General features: G+C 41.5%; 1 protein-coding gene across 3 annotated transcripts in view; it reads right to left on the bottom strand.

Moving 5' to 3' along the window:
* KLF8 (Kruppel like factor 8) overlaps positions 1–19,376 on the bottom strand; it is a 338,294-nt gene that overhangs the window by 85,703 nt on the left and 233,215 nt on the right. Inside the window, exon 1 of one of the 3 annotated variants that reach the window (XM_041740032.1) lies at positions 12,550–12,620. The exons of the other annotated variants lie outside the window; for them this stretch is intronic. Within the exon in view, the coding sequence (XP_041595966.1) occupies positions 12,550–12,592 (43 nt within the window). The 5' untranslated portion in view covers positions 12,593–12,620. Of the gene's footprint in view, positions 1–12,549; positions 12,621–19,376 lie in introns of those variants that run through there. 3 annotated transcript variants of the gene reach the window in all.

The raw sequence follows: 19,376 nt of genomic DNA, 5'->3' as shown, positions 1-19,376 counted from the left end.
TAATGTGTTTTTGGATCCTATTGGCTAGTACCTTGTTGAGAATTTTTGCATCCTTGTTCATCAGGGATATTGGTCTGTAATTCTCCTTTTCGGTGGTGTCTTTGTCTGGTTTCGGAATTAAGGTGATGCTGGTCTCATAGAACGAATTTGGAAGTACTGCATCTCTTTCTATCTTTCCAAACAGCTTTAGTAGAATAGGTATGGTTTCTTCTTTAAACGTTTGATAGAATTCCCCTGGGAAGCCATCTGGCCCAGGACTCTTGTGTCTCGGGAGGTTTTTGATGACTGCTTCAATTTCCTCCCTGGTTATTGGCCTGTTCAGGTTTTCTATTTCTTCCTGCTCCAGTTTTGGTAGTTTGTGGCTTTCCAGGAATGCGTCCATTTCTTCTAGATTTCCTAATTTATTGGCGTAGAGCTGTTCATAATATGTTTTGAAAATCGTTTGTATTTCCTTGGTGTTGGTAGTGATCTCTCCTTTCTCATTCATGATTTTATTAATTTGAGTCTTCCCTCTCTTCTTTTTAATAAGGTTGGCTAATGGTTTATCTATGTTATTAATTCTTTCAAAGAACCAACTCCTGGTTCTGTTGATCTGTTCCACAGTTCTTTTGGTCTCGATTTCATTTATTTCTGCTCGAATTTTAATTAACTCTCTTCTTCTGCTGGGCGTGGGGTCCATTTCCTGTTTTTTCCCTAGCTACTTTATGTGTAAGGTGAGCTTCTGTATTTGAGTTCTTTCCAGTTTTTGAATAGATGCTTCTTTGCGATGTATTTCCCCCTCAGGACTGCTTTTGCTGCATCCCAAGATTTTGAACCGTTGTATCTTCATTTTCATTAGTTTCCATGAATCTTTTTAATTCTTCCTTAATTTCCAGGTTGATCCTTTCATCTTTTAGCAGGATGGTTCTTAGCCTCCATGTGTTTGAGGTCCTTCCAAACTTCTTGTTGTGATTGAGTTCTAATTCAAGGCATTATTGTCTGAGAATATATATGGGACTATCCCAATCTTTTGGTATCGGTTGAGACCCGATTTGTGACCCAGTATGTGGTCTGTTCTGGAGAAAGATCCATGGGCACTTGAGAAGAATGTGTATTCAGTTGAGTTTGGATGTAAAGTTCTGTAGATATCTGTGAAATCCATCTGGTCTAGTGTATCATTTAAAGCTCTCATTTCTTTGGAGATGTTGTGCTTAGAAGACCTATCGAGGGTAGAAAGAGATAGATTGAAGTCACCAAGTATAAGTGTATTATTATCTAAGTATTTCTTCAGTTTTGTTATTAATTGGTTTAAATATTTGGCAGCTCCCACATTTGGGGCATATATATTGAGGATTGTCAAGTCCTCTTGTTGGATAGATCCTTTGAGGATGATATAGTGTCCCTCTTCATCTCTCACTATAGTCTTCGGGGTAAATTTTAGTTTATCTGATAAAAGGATGGCTACCCCTGCTGTCTTTTGAGGACCATTTGAATGGTAAATGGTTCTCCAACCTTTTATTTTCAGGTCGTAGGTGTCCTTCTGTCTAAAATGAGTCTCTTGTAGACAGCAAATAGATGGGTCCTGCTTTTTTATCCAGTCTGAAACCCTGCGCCTTTATGGGGTCATTAAGCCCGTTCACGTTCAGAGTTACTATTGACAATTATGAGTTTAGTGTCATCATGATATCTATTCAGTCCTTGTTTTTGTGGATTGTTCCCCTGAACTTCTTCTTAAAGGGGAATTTTAAGAGTCCCCCTTAAAATTTCTTGCAGAGCTGGTTTGGAGGTCACATATTCTTTCAGTTCCTGCCTGTCTTGGAAGCTCTTTATCTCTCCTTCCATTTTGAATGAGAGCCTTGCTGGATAAAGTATTTTTGGTTGCATGTTCTTCTCATTTAGGACCCTGAATATATCCTGCCAGCCCTTTCTGGCCTGCCAGGTCTCTGTGGAGAGGTCTGCGGTTACCCTAATACTCCTCCCCATAAAAGTCAGGGTCTTTTTGTCTCTTGCTGCTTTAAGGATCTTCTCCTTATCTTTAGAATTTGCAAGCTTCACTATTAAATGTCGAGGTGTTGAACGGTTTTTATTGATTTTAGGGGGCGATCTCTCTATTTCCTGGATCTGAATGCCTGTTTCCCTTCCCAGATTAGGAAAGTTTTCAGCTAGGATTTGTTCAAATACATATTCTGGCCCTCTGTCCTTTTCGGCGCCCTCGGGAACCCCAATTAAACGTAGGTTTTTCGTCCTCAGGCTGTCATTTATTTCCCTTAATCTATCTTCATGGTCTCTTAATTGTCTGTCTCTTTTTTCCTCAGTTTCCCTCTTTGCCATCAACTTGTCTTCTATGTCACTCACTTGTTCTTCCACCTCGTTAACCCTCGTCGTTAGGACTTCTAGTTTGGATTGCATCTCATTGAATTGATTTTTAATTTCTGCCTGATTGGATCTAAATTCTGCAGTCATGAAGTCTCTTGAGTCCTTTATGCTTTTTTCTAGAGCCACCAGTAGCTGTATAATAGTGCTTCTGAATTGGCTTTCTGACATTGAATTGTAATCCACATTTTGTAACTCTGTGGGAGAGAGGACTGCTTCTGATTTTTTTTTTTTTTTTGAGGTGAGGTTTTCCTTCTAGTCATTTTGGTCAGTGCAGAGTGGCCAAAAACAAGTTGTATTGGGAAAAGGAGAAAAAGAGAGAGAGAGAAGGAAAGAAAAGACCAAAGGAAAAAAGAGAAAGAAGAAAAAAAGGGGGAAAAAGAGAAGAAAAAGAGAAAGAAAAAGAAAGGTGGAAAAAAAAGGGCGGTGGGGGAAGCAATCAGAAATCAAAAAGAAAGAAAGAAAAAACAACACAAAACAAAACAAAACAAAACAACAAAAACCACGTGGGAGTATCTTCTGATTCTGTATACTTTAAGTCCCTTGACTTCCTCTGGAATTGGTCTGTCTAGCTGGTCTTCTGCTGGAGGGGCCTGCTGTGCTGATTTTTCAGGTGTTAGCACTTGGTGGGAGCTGCTCTGCCCCCTGCCTGGTGCAGGGCTCAGTGGGGGTTGTTTACCCCGTGAGGCCCCAGGAGGAACAGCCACAGTGGCGGGGGCAGCTCTGGAAACCTGGATTCAGCTCCTGCAGTAACTCCGGGGCTCTCTGTCTGCAAGGCCTGGAGGCTCCGTGGCGGGGCCACTGATCTGCTCAGCTCAGGGCAGGGGCGTCCTTGCTGTCCTGGGCCCTCCCGGTCTCTGCCTGTCCCTGGGGGAGGCCGGATCCTGGGCTTTGTTCCGGGGCCCTGTGCTCCGGGGCCTGCGCTGTTGGATTCGCGCTCCTGGCCGTGCAGCCCCCTCCGCTGAGCCGCACCCGAGCCCCTCCGAGCTCTCCAGGTCCCGCTGTGTGCGCTGCAGCCCTTAGGGAGCTCGGCGCACTCTCCTGAGTGTGCAGCAGGTGCCTGTTAGTGTCCCTGGCCTTTTGTTTCTTTATTTCTTTTTTCCCCGTCTTCCTACCTTGATAGAAGGGCGAACTCTTCTCACTGTAGCATTCTAGCTGGTCTCTCTTTAAATCTCAGGCCGAATGCATAGATTTTCAGGATGATTTGAAGGTTGTCTAGGTAATTTGTTGGGGACAGGTGATTTGGGGACCCTACTCTTCCGCCATCTTGCCCCTCCTCAATTTATTTTATTTAAATGTTCCTTGTATGTTTGGAGAAGAAGTTAGAGTAGTGGGACAGGATGCTGTATTTAAATATCTGTAACATGCTAGGTGCTTTGTGTAATAAACTAAAAGATATTATCTTGTAATTTAAATACATGTAATGTGGGCAAACTAAACTCTGGAATTATTAAACATTTTAAATTAAGAAGATATAACCTAACGCTATAGCCAAATCTAGGTATTTGATATAATACAGGTATCAAATCACTAGCATTTTGATCACTTTATTGTAACCTCAAACACATCACTTCTTTTTTTTATTTAAATTCAACTTGCCAATATATAGTATAACAGCCAGCATTCATCATATCACATGCCCTCCTTAACGCATCATTTCTAAAATAGAATTCATCATCACTCCTGGACTCTTCCCCCAACCGTCATTCCAAACCCCTACTTTTCATTTCCCTGGTTGTGCAACTTATCATTGTCATAATTTTAAATTTTTTTTAATTTTTTTTTATTTATTTATGATAGTCACAGAGAGAGAGAGAGAGAGGCAGAGACACAGGCGGAGGGAGAAGCAGGCTCCATGCACCGGGAGCCCGATGTGGGATTCGATCCCGGGTCTCCAGGATCGCGCCCTGAGCCAAAGGCAGGCGCCAAACCGCTGCGCCACCCAGGGATCCCATTGTCATAATTTTAATGAGGTTATTTAAGCTCTGCACTTGAGTTTTCTGATTGGTGAATTCATGTTACTAATAGAGACTACCACATAAGGTTGCAGTAAGGAAAAACAGTGTTAATTTTATAAAGCATTTAGAAGAATAAATGACAGTGTAGTAAACAGTGGGGGAAATATGGTTGTTGTGGTTCCCTTACTCCATGCACAAAATACTGGCATCAACTTTTCTCTCTTCCTCAGTTTCCTTATCTACCTTGTTGCCAAGTACTAGTATTTTTCCCTTTGTATCTAGCATCAGTTCCTTTCTTTTTTATTCTATCACCACCTTAACTTAGTCCAGAGGTACAATTAGCCTACAGACCAAAAACAGCTTACACACGTTTACACGTTTTGTTTGCCCTAAATTGTTAAAATTTTCATTTAAAACTGTATTAAATTGGTAATGTATTCCACATTGCTTAAAAGTCAAAAGACACAAAAGCATATACAGTAATGAGTCACCCTCTTATTCCTGTCCCCTAGACACTCATTTTGCCTCACTGGAGGCAACTAAAGTTATGTTTGTTAGAGGTGCTTCCACAATTATTTTATGCATATCAAAAAATGAGTAAATGTCTACATTTTTTTCTTCCCCTTCACTTTTATACACACTTAGTAAGACTCTCTGCATATTGCTCTACACCTTGCTTTGTCTACTTGAAAATTTACTTTGGAGACCTTTACATATCTGATGTAAAGAAATACCTAAATTCTTTTGTGTGACTGTATACTTTTTCATTATAGTTGACCCTTGAACAACATGGGTTTGAAATGTGTGAATCCATTTATACATGGATTTTTTTGGATAAATACAGTAGAGTACTATAAATGTATTTTCTTTTATTTTTTTAGAGAGACACAGAGAGAGAGAGTAAGCAAGCATGCATACAAGTGGGGAGGTAGGGCAGAGAGAGAAGGAGAAAGAATCCATTGCAGGCTTCATGCTCAACATGGAGCCCCATGCAGGGCTTTATCTCACAACCCTGAGATCATGACCTGAGCCAAAATCAAAAGTTGAACACTCAAATGACTGGGGCACCCAGGTGTCCCCCCTTCCTTATGATTTTCTTAATACTATTTTATTTTTTCTAGCTTTATTGTAAGAATACTTTATGTAATACACATACAAAATATGTGTTAGCTATTTATACTGTTGGTAAGGCTTCTGGTCAACAGTAGGCTCTTAGTAGTTAAGTTTTTGAGAGTCAAACATTATATGTGGATTTTTGACTGTGCAGGGATCAGCTCCCCTAACTCCTTCACTGTTCAAGGGTTAACTACATGTGAATAAGCCACAATTTATTAAACAGTCTTCTACTGAATAGCATTTAATATATTTCCCAACTTCTGCAGTGTTGTTTGTAACAGCAATAAAAACCTTGTAAGATCAAGGTGCCAGCACGACCAGGTTCTGATGAGAACCCTTTTCCTGGCTTGCAGAAGGCTATCTTTGTCATGTATGCTCACATAACCTCTTCTCTGTGCTCCTAGAGAAAAAGAGTGAGTTCTCTGGCGTGTCTTCTTAAAAGGACACTAATCTCATTAGATAAATATAATGATATAACAGTTCTGATTTCTCCAAATTCCTAACATGTGCCTTTAAAGATAATTATCAGGACAGCCTTTTTGCTACTTCCCTTTTTCTAAGTGTAACCATGCAAATTTCTTGACCTAGAATCATTTTTCTTATTTTAAAAAATTGATCATTTATTCCTCTAGAGCATCTCTCACTTTTTCTGCATTCCTCTTCCATTTTATTTCCCCTTGAAATACTCACAAACCAGGAGCAGTGTCCTCAGAAAGATCTTCACATTGCTGAGTATATAGTTAACTTTTAATAATTTGGGGCTGATTATCCTATCTTTTTGTTTCTTTCTGTGCTGTCAATTATCGTGTTGTTTCATCTTCAATTAGAATGGGAATGTATGGTGTGAATTTATTTTCTTGTTTTTTAGAACTAGTTCTGATAAATAAATACTATGTAGTTCCTCTAGATTTTGTAGCTATATTCTAGAATCAATATGTAGCCTTGAAAAATAATAATATATAGTCTTGATGATTATTGGTTCCTTTATTAACCTGACCTCTTGGAACAAACAAAAACAAAACAAACAAACAAACAAACAAAAAAAAAACCTGACCTCTTGGGGTCCTACAAATTGAGATGGCCCAGGACTCTTCTAGAACTTCTTGACTTGGTGGATCTCAGTCCAGGCAGTGAGTGGAAATGCCATTCAAGAGATGAAGTCTCAGGATGCCTGGGTGACTCAGTGGTTGGGCATCTGCCTTCAGTTCAAGGCGTGATCCCAGAATCCTGGATCCAGTCCCACATCAGGCTCCTTGCAGGAAGCCTTTTTCCCTCTCTGCCTGTGTGTCTGCCTCTCTCTCTCTCTCTTCAATAAATAAATAAATAAAATTTTTTTAAAGAGAGATAAAACCTATATCTTTAAGCACCTGTTATACTAACAACCATGAACAAGGACCATTGTATTGTTGTACATTCTTTTTGGTTGCTGCAGTGGCACCAAGTTTAATTTGTTGAAGGAGACTATTACATGAAATAATGGTGTATTAAGTGAATTGTGTGGCATTTTACATGATGTTGTAAAGCAGTGAACTTATACTACTGTGGCTTTTTGTCCTTTTTCTAAACTGATGCCTTAACGCCATGCTGGAGCTCTGTATTCCTAAAGGTTTTGTTTGATAGTTAACATCATGATTAATGAGAATCCTTTAATACTCTCTGCAACTGTTTAATCATGGAGCTCACTGCTAAGGTATGAAATCACCTCCATTATTATGATCTTCAACATCATCAAACTATTCCAAACTAGTAGGATAGTAGCAAGGACTAGCTTTGTTATCAGATACTGCCCCTGGATTCAAATCCCAATAATTTACCAGTTATATGGCCTTGGGATTACTTAATCTCTCTGACCCCCTATTTCCTCATGTGTATAACTGAATCAACAATAGTACCTACCTCACAGGGATTGTGAAGATTAAATATGTCCTATTGGAAATGCCATAGGAATGGATACTATGATACCTAGGATTTGCTTAAAAATACCCATTGGTGTAGGGAGAATTGCGTTGGGATACAGATGAAACAACATTAGATGAGCTCACATAATGTATGGGGGATCATCTTTACTTTTGTATGCATTTGAAATTCTACATAATAAAATAGATTTTTAATGCTATTAAAGCATTAGGAGGAGGGGCAAGATGGCGGAAGAGTAGGGTCCCCAAATCACCTGTCTGCACCAAATTACCTAGATAACCTTCAAATCATCCTGAAAATCTACGAATTCGGCCTGAGATTTAAAGAGAGACCAGCTGGAACGCTACAGTGAGAAGAGTTCGCCCTTCTATCAAGGTAGGAAGACGGGAAAAAGAAATAAAGAAACAAAAGGCCTCCAAGGGGGAGGAGCCCCGCGAGGAGCCGGGCTGAGGCTGGGGCGAGTGTCCCCAGGACAGGAGAGCCCCGTCCCAGAGAAGCAGGAGCTGCACCAACTTTCCTCGCAGAAAGGCGCCCGCAGGGGGTTAGAGCAGGACCCAGGAGGGCGGGATGCCCTCGGGCTCCCTGGGACACTAACAGGCACCTGCGGCACGCCCAGGAGAGTGCGCCGAGCTCCCTAAGGGCTGCAGCACGCACCGCACGGCGGGACCGGAGTAGCTTGGACGGGCTTGGGCGGCGGCTCCGCGGAGGGGGCTGCGCGGCTCCGGGAGCAGTTCGGCGGCGGCGGCTCGGGCAGAGGAAGAAGCTCCGCGCGGAGGGGGCTACGCGGCTCCGGGAGTAGCTCGGTGGGGCTCGGGCGGCTCTGCGGAGGGGGCTGAACAGCGGGGAGCGCGAATCCAACAGCGCAGGCGCCGGAGCACAGGGCGCCGGGACACAGCCCAGGATTCGGCCTCCCCCAGGGACAGGCAGAGACCGGGAGGGCCCAGGACAGCAAGGACGCCCCTGCCCCGAGCTAAGCAGATTAGTGGCCCTGCCACGGAGCCTCCAGGCCCTGCAGACAGAGAGCCCCGGAGTTACTGCGGGAGCTGAATCCAGGGTCCCAGAGCTGCCGCCCCGCCACTGTGGCTTCCTCCTGGGGCCTCACGGGGTGAACAACCCCCACTGAGCCCTGCACCAGGCAGGGGGTAGAGCAGCTCCCCCAAGTGCTAACACCTGAGAATCAGCACAGCAGGCCCCTCCCCCAGAAGACCAGCGAGACGGACCAGTTCCAGAGGAAGTCAAGGGACTTAAAGTATACAGAATCAGAAGATACTCCCCCGTGTTTTTGTTTTGTTTTGTGTTTTTTTTTTCTTTCTTTCTGATTTCTGATTGCTTCCCCCACCCCCTTGTTTTTCTTCACCTTTCTTTTTCATTCTCTTTTTCTTCTCTTTTTCCCCCTTTTTTTCTTCTCTTTTTTCCTTTGGTCTTTTCTTTCCTTCTCTCTCTCTCTTTTTCTCCTTTTCCCAATACAACTTGTTTTTGGCCACTCTGCCCTGACTAAAATGACTAGAAGGAAAACCTCACCTCAAAAGAATCAGAAGCAGTCCTCTCTCCCACAGAGTTACAAAATGTGGATTACAATTCAATGTCAGAAAGCCAATTCAGAAGCACTATTATACAGCTACTGGTGGCTCTAGAAAAAAGCATAAAGGACTCAAGAGACTTCATGAATGCTGAATTTAGAACCAATCAGGCAGAAATTAAAAATCAATTGAATGAGATGCAATCCAAATTAGAAGTCCTAACGACGAGGGTTAACGAGGTGGAAGAACGAGTGAGTGACATAGAAGACAAGTTGATGGCAAAGAGGGAAACTGAGGAAAAAAGAGACAATTAAGAGACCATGAAGACAGATTAAGGGAAATAAACCTCTCTCCCCCACCCCCCATAAATAAATAAATAAACAAACAAATAAATAAATAATAATAATAATAAATAAATCTTTAAAAAATCCAAATTGAAAACCTTATTACATGAGCCTCAGAAAGTAAATCAAACAAGTTCTCACTTTCTTTGGGTAAACTAGTGTGCTTGATATGACAGTTACTCATTAGCACTCTACTTTGTAATAAGACAGTAATTTTACTAGATGATCATCTAGATATCAAAATTTCCCAATCAAAATTTCCTTCATTGACAAAAACATGACTTTTTGGACCTAAATTTTAGAAGGTTATCTAAAAATAGGTATTGGGTGTTTACATAGTAAAAATAATTGGGTATTTTGAAAATGCAATCATAGTACATGTCCTTTTTCTGTCTGAAAAGGGGGTAGGGGCTTAGACATCTACACAAGTGACCATAATACAGGGAAGAGAGTAGTGCAAATTTCAGATAATGCAGGTAAAGTGATATGAACTGAAAAGAGTTATTTTCTCTATCAGGGAAATTTTCATATAAATGGCATTTGATTTGGGATTAATAATTGAAGGAATAACATAAATAGTGTTTTAAGGAAAAAATCATGAATATAAGTACATTATAAGACAGTTCATTTATGGTAAATATCAGCTGAGCAGAATAGTGGTGTACGATGTCTAAGGAATAGTTGAAGAGATAAAGCTTGATGTGGGTATCAAGGACTAAAATAGGACCTGAAGAATGAATGCAGTTTAGATGGGTCGGAGCAGGCAAAAAAAAAAAGACATTGAAGACATTTAAGACTTAAGACATTAGGATATTCAATAAGGAATAGAAAATGAGTTTTTAACAAATTTCTCAGTGCCTGACACATAGTATACCAACATATATTTCCTAAATGAATTATATAGCCAAAGATAATCTTCTTATTATTCATCAATTTAAGTGAAGTTATAAACTACAACTGACTCAAGGCACGGGTGAATATATAAATACGTCAAATAATAATGATGCCTCTCCCAGAACAATAAAGAATACATAGTTGATCTTTATTACCACCACACACACAATCTGGAGAAAGGAATTAAGACTGGGCCAGGCTTGGTTTACTTAGTTATTGGAATTCAATTAGTTGAACCAACAAGGGCCTCATCTCAGAAATGCATATTCTAGAAAGATGGGAGGTTGGGGAGGGGGGAAGAAAGTGGTAGTGGTGATCTGGTTCACCTTTTTTAATCCAATTTTCTTTCCAATGTAGCTTGAAAGCCTACACTAGAAGGACCTATAGCTCCCCAGAGCTCTGGAAGTAGAGTCATTAACCAGCTTGGTCTTGAGGATGGATTGGATGTACACATCACTTTTACTTTTGTGTTTATATTTCTCTCCTTCCTCTTATCTGCTCCCTGCCCTCCAAACTAACCTGAAGACAGTTTCTAGCCCATTCTCTGTGTCCCCAAGAGTCACAGAAAATTAACAACCCTCATATACAAGGGTTTCCCCAAAAATTCTTAAGAAGGGATGAGGTCACTTGTGAGTCACTGGTTCTTGTTGTCCAAAGGTCCTGTTGGCTATATCATCCTGGTTAAGTTGCCAGAAGAATGAGTGTGAAAGGCAGGGTAGTGGCCCTTGCTCTCAGAAGTGCTAACGTCCAGTGGGCACAATGTTAAATCAGAAGCAAATAAAACCTGTGTTCTAGCTTCAGCCTTAGGGCAAGCTAATTCAATCTTCTGAAGTCTCCTTTCATCCCATCTGCAAGGAGTTTTAAAAACAGAGAAACACTAATTCTATCAGTAGTGCTCCAGTCAGAGTCTCAAACTGAATAGGAAAATAAAGTAAGACTAAGATGTACATGCAACCTCTATCACATACACTACAGTATTTAATCCACTCCAATATCTTTTAAAATGAAATTATCAATCCGCATTCTCTAGAGGAGAAAAGCAGTGCTCAGGGTCATGCAGCTAATAAGCAGTGGTATTTGGGTTTCAAATCAGATCTGTTACCCCAAAACATCACAGTCTCTATCAGTATTAAATTCAAATTTAGGGGATCCCTGGGTGGCTCAGCAGTTTAGTGCTTGCCTTTGGCCAGGGGTGTGATCCTGGAGTCCTAAGGTTCAAGGGTTCAAGTCCTGAATCAGGCCCCCTGCATGGTGCCCCCCCCTCATAAATAAATAAATAAAATCTTTTTTTTATTTTTATTTATTTATGATAGTCACAGAGAGAGAGAGAGAGAGAGAGAGAGAGAGAGAGAGAGGCAGAGACACAGGCAGAGGGAGAAGCAGGCTCCATGCACTGAGAGCCCGACGTGGGATTTGATCCTGGGTCTCCAGGATCGCGCCCTGGGCCAAAGGCAGGCGCTAAACCGCTGCGCCACCCAGGGATCCCGATAAATAAATAAATAAAATCTTAAAAAAATAAATAAATTCAAATTTAGAGATTATTCTCTTGGTTAAGTTATCTCATTGAGTGACATCAGATCTGTGCTTAATAAATGTTTTTCTTTAAAATAAAGACAATACCAAAGGAAATAAGGGATCATTCCCCTGGCCATCTGTTTGGATTTATTTTTCCAAAGAATAAATTTATTTTGCGATTGACATTTCCTCGAATTCTTAGAATTAAGAAAAAAAAAAGCCCACAAAAAAGACAGCTTTTCCAAGCGACCACTGCAAGTCGATTCGCTACAGCAACCTTAGCAATTCAGTCCAATCTTCCATCTATAGGGAGGACAACTCCCTATACCTAAAGAGCCAGGGCAGGACCTAAGCTCCTCCTCTAACCAAGCTCAGCCCTCGCTTAAAGAGCCCGCATGCCCAAAGCAGCCTCCACCCAGGAGCTGCCTCTGGGATCCCACCGCTCAGTACCTTCAGTAGCCCCAGCTAGAAACTTAACACCCTCCCCGTTCCTCTTTCCTTTTCAAAGCATCTCTAGGTACCAGCTACTGCTTAGGGGGTTGGTTACTTGGGAACGTTGGCTTTCTAAACCCTGTTCACTCTCTCACTGCAACTTCGGCTGCGTAGGGTTAAGTCAAAGACAAACCTCTCCTTAAGGAGAAAGGAGATTGCCTAGTGGCATACTAAATTAGACAAATCCATCCATTCTTGCTCCTCATTCATTTCTCCCTCGAGTCTCCCCCAAAGTGCTTCTCCCCTTCCTAGCTGCTCCTTGCTTAGCCCATTAGCAAAGCCATTTTTCCTTTGAGTTTCATTTGATTCCACATAGTGTTCATACCCTTTGTTCCCCAAACCTCCTCTCCGATGCTAAAACCTATAGAGGTATGGGGGTGGAGGACAGAATCTAGATCCAGGAGTCGAGAATTTGTGGGTTCTAACTCTGGAGTCACTTACCATTCATGTCGCTAGCTGATGACTCCAGAAGTCCGGAGCTCATGCTGTTTTCTTAGAGGCTCATACTCTGAGCTGATCACAAGACAGCTGTTTCCCTCACACCCTCCCCTGTCAGCGCACCAGGCGACTAGCTCTCACCTTCTCTTTCTGGGATCCCCACCTCCTCTTTATCCCCTGGCTGAAAATCGAGGGGTGAGAGGCAGAGCAAAGGGAGTCAATTCAGACACAGCTGGGCTACCCTTACAAAAGGGGGAAACAAAGCCGTCAAATATCCAACCCTAAACTCAGGGGGTGGGGATAGGTTAGCAAAGCAGACGTCCTAAAAAGAATCTTCCCCCTGCTTCCAATGCAGATCTTTTCTCTGGTTAAAAATTAAGTGAGTTCCCCAGGTCAAAGTGGCCAAGACTGAGGATCCTCCGTTTCCCTTTCACCTCTGCTAATTCAGCTCCAGCCAAGCCCACTCTCCACCCATCCATACACCCTTGAAAAGAGGACTAGGGTAGGAGCTAAGAAAATCAAACCAAGTCCCCAAATACTACTTGAATACAAAGTTGAGGCAGTGGATTCCTTCAAGACAGAAACCCAGGAGAAGATAATTCAAGGGGATCCCTTTACTACTGCAGTTGACGCCACACAGCCCAGCACCTAGTTTTAAAAAAAGGCCCGGGGCAGGTTTTAGCATCGGAGAGGAGGGTTGGGGAACAAATGTCTACGTTTGGTGGAAACATGTAAGGGCACCCCCATCTCACGGGAGAGAGTTCAGTGAAAAATGGCAACAACTCGTGCAGGTTGTCTGGGGCGAGATTTCTTAAAGACAATCTAAGTTGTCCCATTAGGAACCTCGCGCTTATGTGAGTCAGAACCAAAAGTGCTCGCTGGGCGACCTGAGTGGATGGGGTGACTCTGAATCCCGTCAGGCTAGACTGTCATGAGGGTGGAGTTACTTAAATGGGGCAGGCAAGCAGCTGGAGAGTGTATTGGGAGGTGGAGCAGGGTGGGGCTGAGAACTGTCAGGGAGAAGGGAGGGGGTGGGGCAGGGCCCTGGCTGGGAGTTCTGGCTTGCCCTTGGCGGTCTCCTCAGTCTCAAGCAGCAGCAGGTGTAACTCAGGCCAATTTCACTTCCTTATCGTCTCAGGAAGAGGCTTCCAAGCACACAGCTTGATCACTATCTTTTCTAGTTAAGCTAACTCACCAGGGGAGGATGAAAGGGATGTGAGATTTGGGGGGTGGATAATAAGGGAAGGAAGTGAAGGTGAAAGAATGGGTGGGGAACGAAAAATGGAAGGAACTGAGAATAGTGAAAGCTCCTTTAGTCTCTCAGATACCAGACCTCTAAGAATAATAGAGTTCTCAATGCCTTGAGAGTGCCTCTCAGTGAAGCATTGATAAAGGATCCCTGTAGAGCTGGATCCATAGGATAACAGCCACATTTCCAGGATTTCTTTGTCCTTGCCTGAAAGTCGTTCTCTAACTCATTTTAATAGGAAGCCAGAAATTCACAAGCAACCACAAGCTCTTTTCAGTGCCTCTTTTCTACCACAATTCTTTTAGAGGGGAGGAAAGAGAAGAGAAAGAAACAAAGTAGAGGGAGGGAGAAAGCAGAGGAACAGAATACATAATAATAGCTACTGTGTATTCAATACCTAATAGGGGAAGTTACTGGGCCAGGTGCTTTTACATTCATCATTTCTCATTTCTTTTTTAAAAGATTTTATTTATTTATTCATGAGAGACAGAGACAGCAGAGAAGCAGGCTCCATGCAGGGATCCCGATGTGGGACTTGATCCCAGGACTCCAGGATTGCGCCCTGGGCTGAAGGCAGGCACTAAACCGCTGAACCACCCAAGGATCCCTTCACATTTATTTCTGATATCAACCCTGGAAAGTAGGTATTATACTCTCCAGGATCCTATTTTTTTCCAAATAAGGAAATTGAGATTCAGAGCCCAGTACTTCCCAACACATATATGCCCACTTCCTTAATATTTCTACCTGAACGTCTTCTAATCATCTTATCTTTTCTTAGTTTGCACCAAACTCTCTGTTCTCCTTGCTGTAGTTCACCACCTAACTACTTGAATGGAATCATCATGCACCTCAGAAATTAAAGCGACACCTTGAGAATTATCTTTAATCTGCTGTGATCTGGAGTCTACCTACCTCTCAAGCAGCAGAGCTCTTGCTGCTTACCTGCATTACAAATCCCTAAGAATGCCAGGCTTGTTCCATCTTCTATACTTTGACTCATCTTGCTTTCTTTGTCTGAAATGGCCTAGGATCTCTCCCCACACATCCCAGAGGACAGTGTTAAGTTTATTACCAGAAAAAAATAAGGATATTTTGGAGAAAGAAATCTAGTTAGATGAGGAGGAGAAAGCCTGGGAGGAGATTGTGGGAGAAAAACAATGACAATTTACAAACCATACAACCTTGGGTAAGTGACTCTATTCCTCTATAAGTCAATTTCCTCATCTATCTTTTTTAAAGTTATATTGTTAGTTCCAGTACTTCTCAGAGTTGTCAAAATGATTAGATAAGATACAGAAATGGCTTTACAGGGATCCCTCTGTGGCGCAGCGGTTTAGCACCTGCCTTTGGCCCAGGGCGCGATCCTGGAGACCCAGGATTGAATCCCATGTCGGGCTCCCGGTGCATAGAGCCTGCTTCTCCCTCTGCCTGTGTCTCTGCCTCTCTCTCTCTCTCACTGTGTGCCTATCATAAATAATAATAAAAAAAAGAAATGGCTTTACAGTGAAATTAATGAAGCTTGGGCTTCAGAACTCCTCACTTGAATGAGCTCTTTTCAAGACTCTGGGAAGGACCAGTGTGTTTTTCTTAAAGATGGTCCCCAAAGCTATATAAGCTTCAGGCCTCACAAAAACTGGAGATGCCTCTGACGAGATTATACTCTACAAAACACAGTGACTAGCACAAAGAAAGCACTCAATAAAGGATAATTATTATCCTTAGCAATGGCAGCTCTTAAATCTACTAGCCATAGAGTCTCTTTCTGGCCATAGATATTGGGAATATGTCTCCATGTTTCCCATAACTCCTATCCTTGTATATATGAATAGACTAACTTATACAATTAATAACTAAATTGCTTAATTTAAACATTCAGAGGGATCCCTGGGTGGCTCAGCAGTTTAGCACCTGCCTTTGGCCCAGGGCGCGAACCTGGGGTCCTGGGATCGAGTCCCACGTCGGGCTCCTGGCATGGAACCTGCTTATCCCTCTGCCTGTGTCTCTGCCTGCCTCCCTCTCTCTCTCTATCTCTCTCTCTCTCTCTCTCTGTCTATCATAAATAATTAAAAAAGCATTCAGAGACATGATTAAATTCAGCTTAGGAATGGCCAATGGGTAAGGAGTAGATGACAGGATATGAAATTCTCCTAGTAGAGCACCTTCCTAGGCAATCTCTAGGAGGCCTGCTAAAACTTTCATAATTTTAGTTGTACTCAGGTTGATAACTTTATGAGCAAAGACCTTGGCTAGTGGTGTGTGTGTGTGTGTGTGTGTGGTGTGTGTTGGGGCTAGGAGGTTGGGTATGCATGGATTTTTCACACTAGATCTAGATGATACCACACCTATAAATTGGAGGAGGAAAGAGGCTTAGCAAACAAGCCAAACCAGAAAAACTGGGAACCTCAGCCTCATCTGTAGTAAAGGAATAACATGCTTGGCCTGCTCCCCAAAATGTATATTCCTAAGTCAGGGAAGGATCCTATTTAGTGTAAAAGAAAAAGATTTGCATTCTTGCTTTCATATTAAACAATAAATCTATAAGATTGCCTAAGGAAATGTATAAAGAGAAAAGGAACTTCTTAATCACTGAGTTACTCCAGAGAGACACAGGCCCCGTATGTTCATCATCCTTGCATTATCACAAGCAGGTCTCACATCCCTACCAGGGGAGTTGTGTCCATTTCCCACTGTTTCTCAAACTAATGGGAGATTGGTTTTCATTCTTATGCCCATTGCAGTCTTATCATTTCCCTCAGAAAGTGAAATGGGAAAAAAAGAAGTAGGGTACTGTGTCTTTGGTGCTTGCTTTTTTTATAAAGATTTTACTTATTTATTCATGAGAGACACACGGAGAGAGAGAGAGACAGAGACAGAGACACAGGCAGAGGGAGAAGCAGGCTCCTCGCAGGGAGCCCGATGTGGGACTCCATCCTGCATCCTGGGATCAGACCTGAACCGAAGGCAGGTGCCCAACCGCTGAGCGACCCAGGTGTCCCTCTTTGGTGCTTTCTTAAAACATATCCACTAACATACATATTGAAGTACTGCATCCTTACTCTTTCCTTCCTCTGCTCCTGTGTTATAGTAGTCCTTTCCTCTCAAGTCAATATCACAAATGTAGTTGAAGCAGCCTACCATGAAGCTACAATGACAGGACATTACCTTCTTAAGTCAGGCTAGTGGTGAATTTAAAAGAGTAAGGCAGAGAAATTAGCAGTAGTAATTCACTTCCTAAGGTGAGATAAATGATTTGATCTTGGAAGAAAGTCTAATTAGTATGTCATAGGAATTGAGGCAACTACATCTGTTTCCATGGTCAAAACACAAAGCTGGACTTGCCAGGGCAATGTGAACAACAGGTTGAAAGAATATAAACAAATATGCTGAATATAAAACATTGGAGACGAGGTATTCATCTATTCACAGAATGTTGTTGTAGGAAGGGCCTAAAGAGGTTATTTCACCTAGTATTTTTCAACATGTGGTATGCATACTAATAGCAGAATAAGGATTGTCTTAGATGGTATGCAGATAAATATTTTCTAATAGTATGCATTTATTTTTATGCTTGTCTTTATTTATAAGAGTAAAACTTACTGTCTTTATGGTAATGCTATTTTTAAATTTAAATTACAGTTGGTTAACATACAATGTAATATTAGTTTCAGGTTCAACACTTCTGTACAACACCTGGTGCTCATCACATAGGTGTACTCTTTAATCCCCATCACCTGTTTAATACATCCCCCCAACCACTTCCCCTCTGGTAACCATCAGTTTGTTCTCTATAGTTAAGAGTCTGTTTCTTGGTTTGCCTCTCTCTCTTTTTTTCCTCTTTGCTCATTTGTTTTGTTTCTTAAATTTCACATATGAATGAAATCATATGGCATTTGTCTTTGACTGATTCAGCCACTCCAGAAAACAGTATGGAGATTCCTCAAAAAGTTAAAAATAGAAATACCCTATGATCCAGAAATTGCATGACTAGATATTTACTGAAAGAACACAAAAATACTAATTCAAAGGGATACATACACCTTGATGTTTATAGCAACATTACTATGGAAACAGCCCAAGTGCCATCAACTGATAAATGGATAAAGAAGATGTGTGTATATACATATATATACACACATACATATACAGGGGGATATTAATCATAAAGAAGTATGAAATCTTGCCATTTGTAATGACATGGATGGACATAGTGCTACATTTGATAATCTTACTATAATAAATCAGTTTATTTAAGGAACCATATTAAGTACATAATGATACAGGTGATACACAGATAAAGTCTAAATCATGAAAGTGAAATATAAATAATTACACTTTAATAAACAATGGCTGAATGCAATTCTCTTCCCAATCCAGGAGTTCCTTTATTAGTCACCTTGGTTTAGAGTCTAACCCACGAATCAATAAATATTAGCAAGCCTGCCTCATCCTCCTGTGCCTATGGCAGAATTGCTAATAGAACATAGAAGTTTTCCACTGGTCCCAGATGAAATTTTATACTCTTTCTGAACTTACTTCAACAGGAAGTTTTCCTTGAACCTCTATTTTGGGCTAAGGGGCCCTTTCCTAGCCCTGATAGCACTCCGACAATACTTCTCTCATGAAGCTGACCACATTATAGTACACCTATTTTTTTTTTTATATAATGGTCTCATACATTTGCCTGTCAGTTCCTTGATGTCAGGAGTTCAGTCATCAGTAGTTCCAATCGTCTTTATACTTTTAACTCTGAGCATATGCTTTTTATATGACAAGTACCCAATAAAAGTATGTAGAATTGAATAATTTAGAAACACAATGGCTGGGTATGTATACTGGCTTCACCATTTACTAGCTGTGTGACCTTGGGCAAGTTATTTAACATATCTGGGGGTTGGTGTCTGTATAACATACGAATAATAATAGTACCTAACTCATAGGATATTCAGAGGATTATTTTTTTAAAGATTTTATTTATTTATTTATTTATTTATTTATTTATTTATTTATTCATGAGAGAGAGAGAGAGAGAGAGAGAGAGAGGCACAATCACAGGCAGAGGGAGAAGCAGGCTCCAAGCAGGGAGCATGACATGGGACCTGATCCTGGATCAGGCCCAGGGCTGAAGGCAGCGCCAAATTGCTGAGCCACCCGGGATGCCCAGAGGATTATTTTTTTAACATAATACGTGTACATGTAGCATACTTAGAACTGTATTTGACACAGAGTAAGCAGTATATAAAAATAAACTTTTATTATTTTGAACTGAAAAATGCCTCCTTGAGAATTCTATTAATCCTGGGATTGATCTCTGGAGAAACACAAAGCAAGGCTACTTCTTCCATGTCATGGCTTCTCACATATCTCACTTTCTTTTCTCTCCCTTAAATATCTGTTTAATCCATATACTCCCTACATGTTTTCTTGGTTAATCAGAGTGAAATTATAATGACTCCCAGGTGAAGGATGTTATTTCACAGAGGCCAAAGTGCTTTCCCATCCTGATAGCCAGGTAAAAAGTGCGAGTATAAATATCTCTATTACCAGAAAATCAGAGTTGAGGCAAAAGTCATCCCTCATT

This window comes from Vulpes lagopus, chromosome X (genome assembly GCF_018345385.1).
Source record: "Vulpes lagopus strain Blue_001 chromosome X, ASM1834538v1, whole genome shotgun sequence".
NCBI lineage: Eukaryota > Metazoa > Chordata > Mammalia > Carnivora > Canidae > Vulpes > Vulpes lagopus.
Note: the sequence above shows the minus strand (reverse complement) of the source record. Positions and strands in the feature narration are given on the sequence as shown.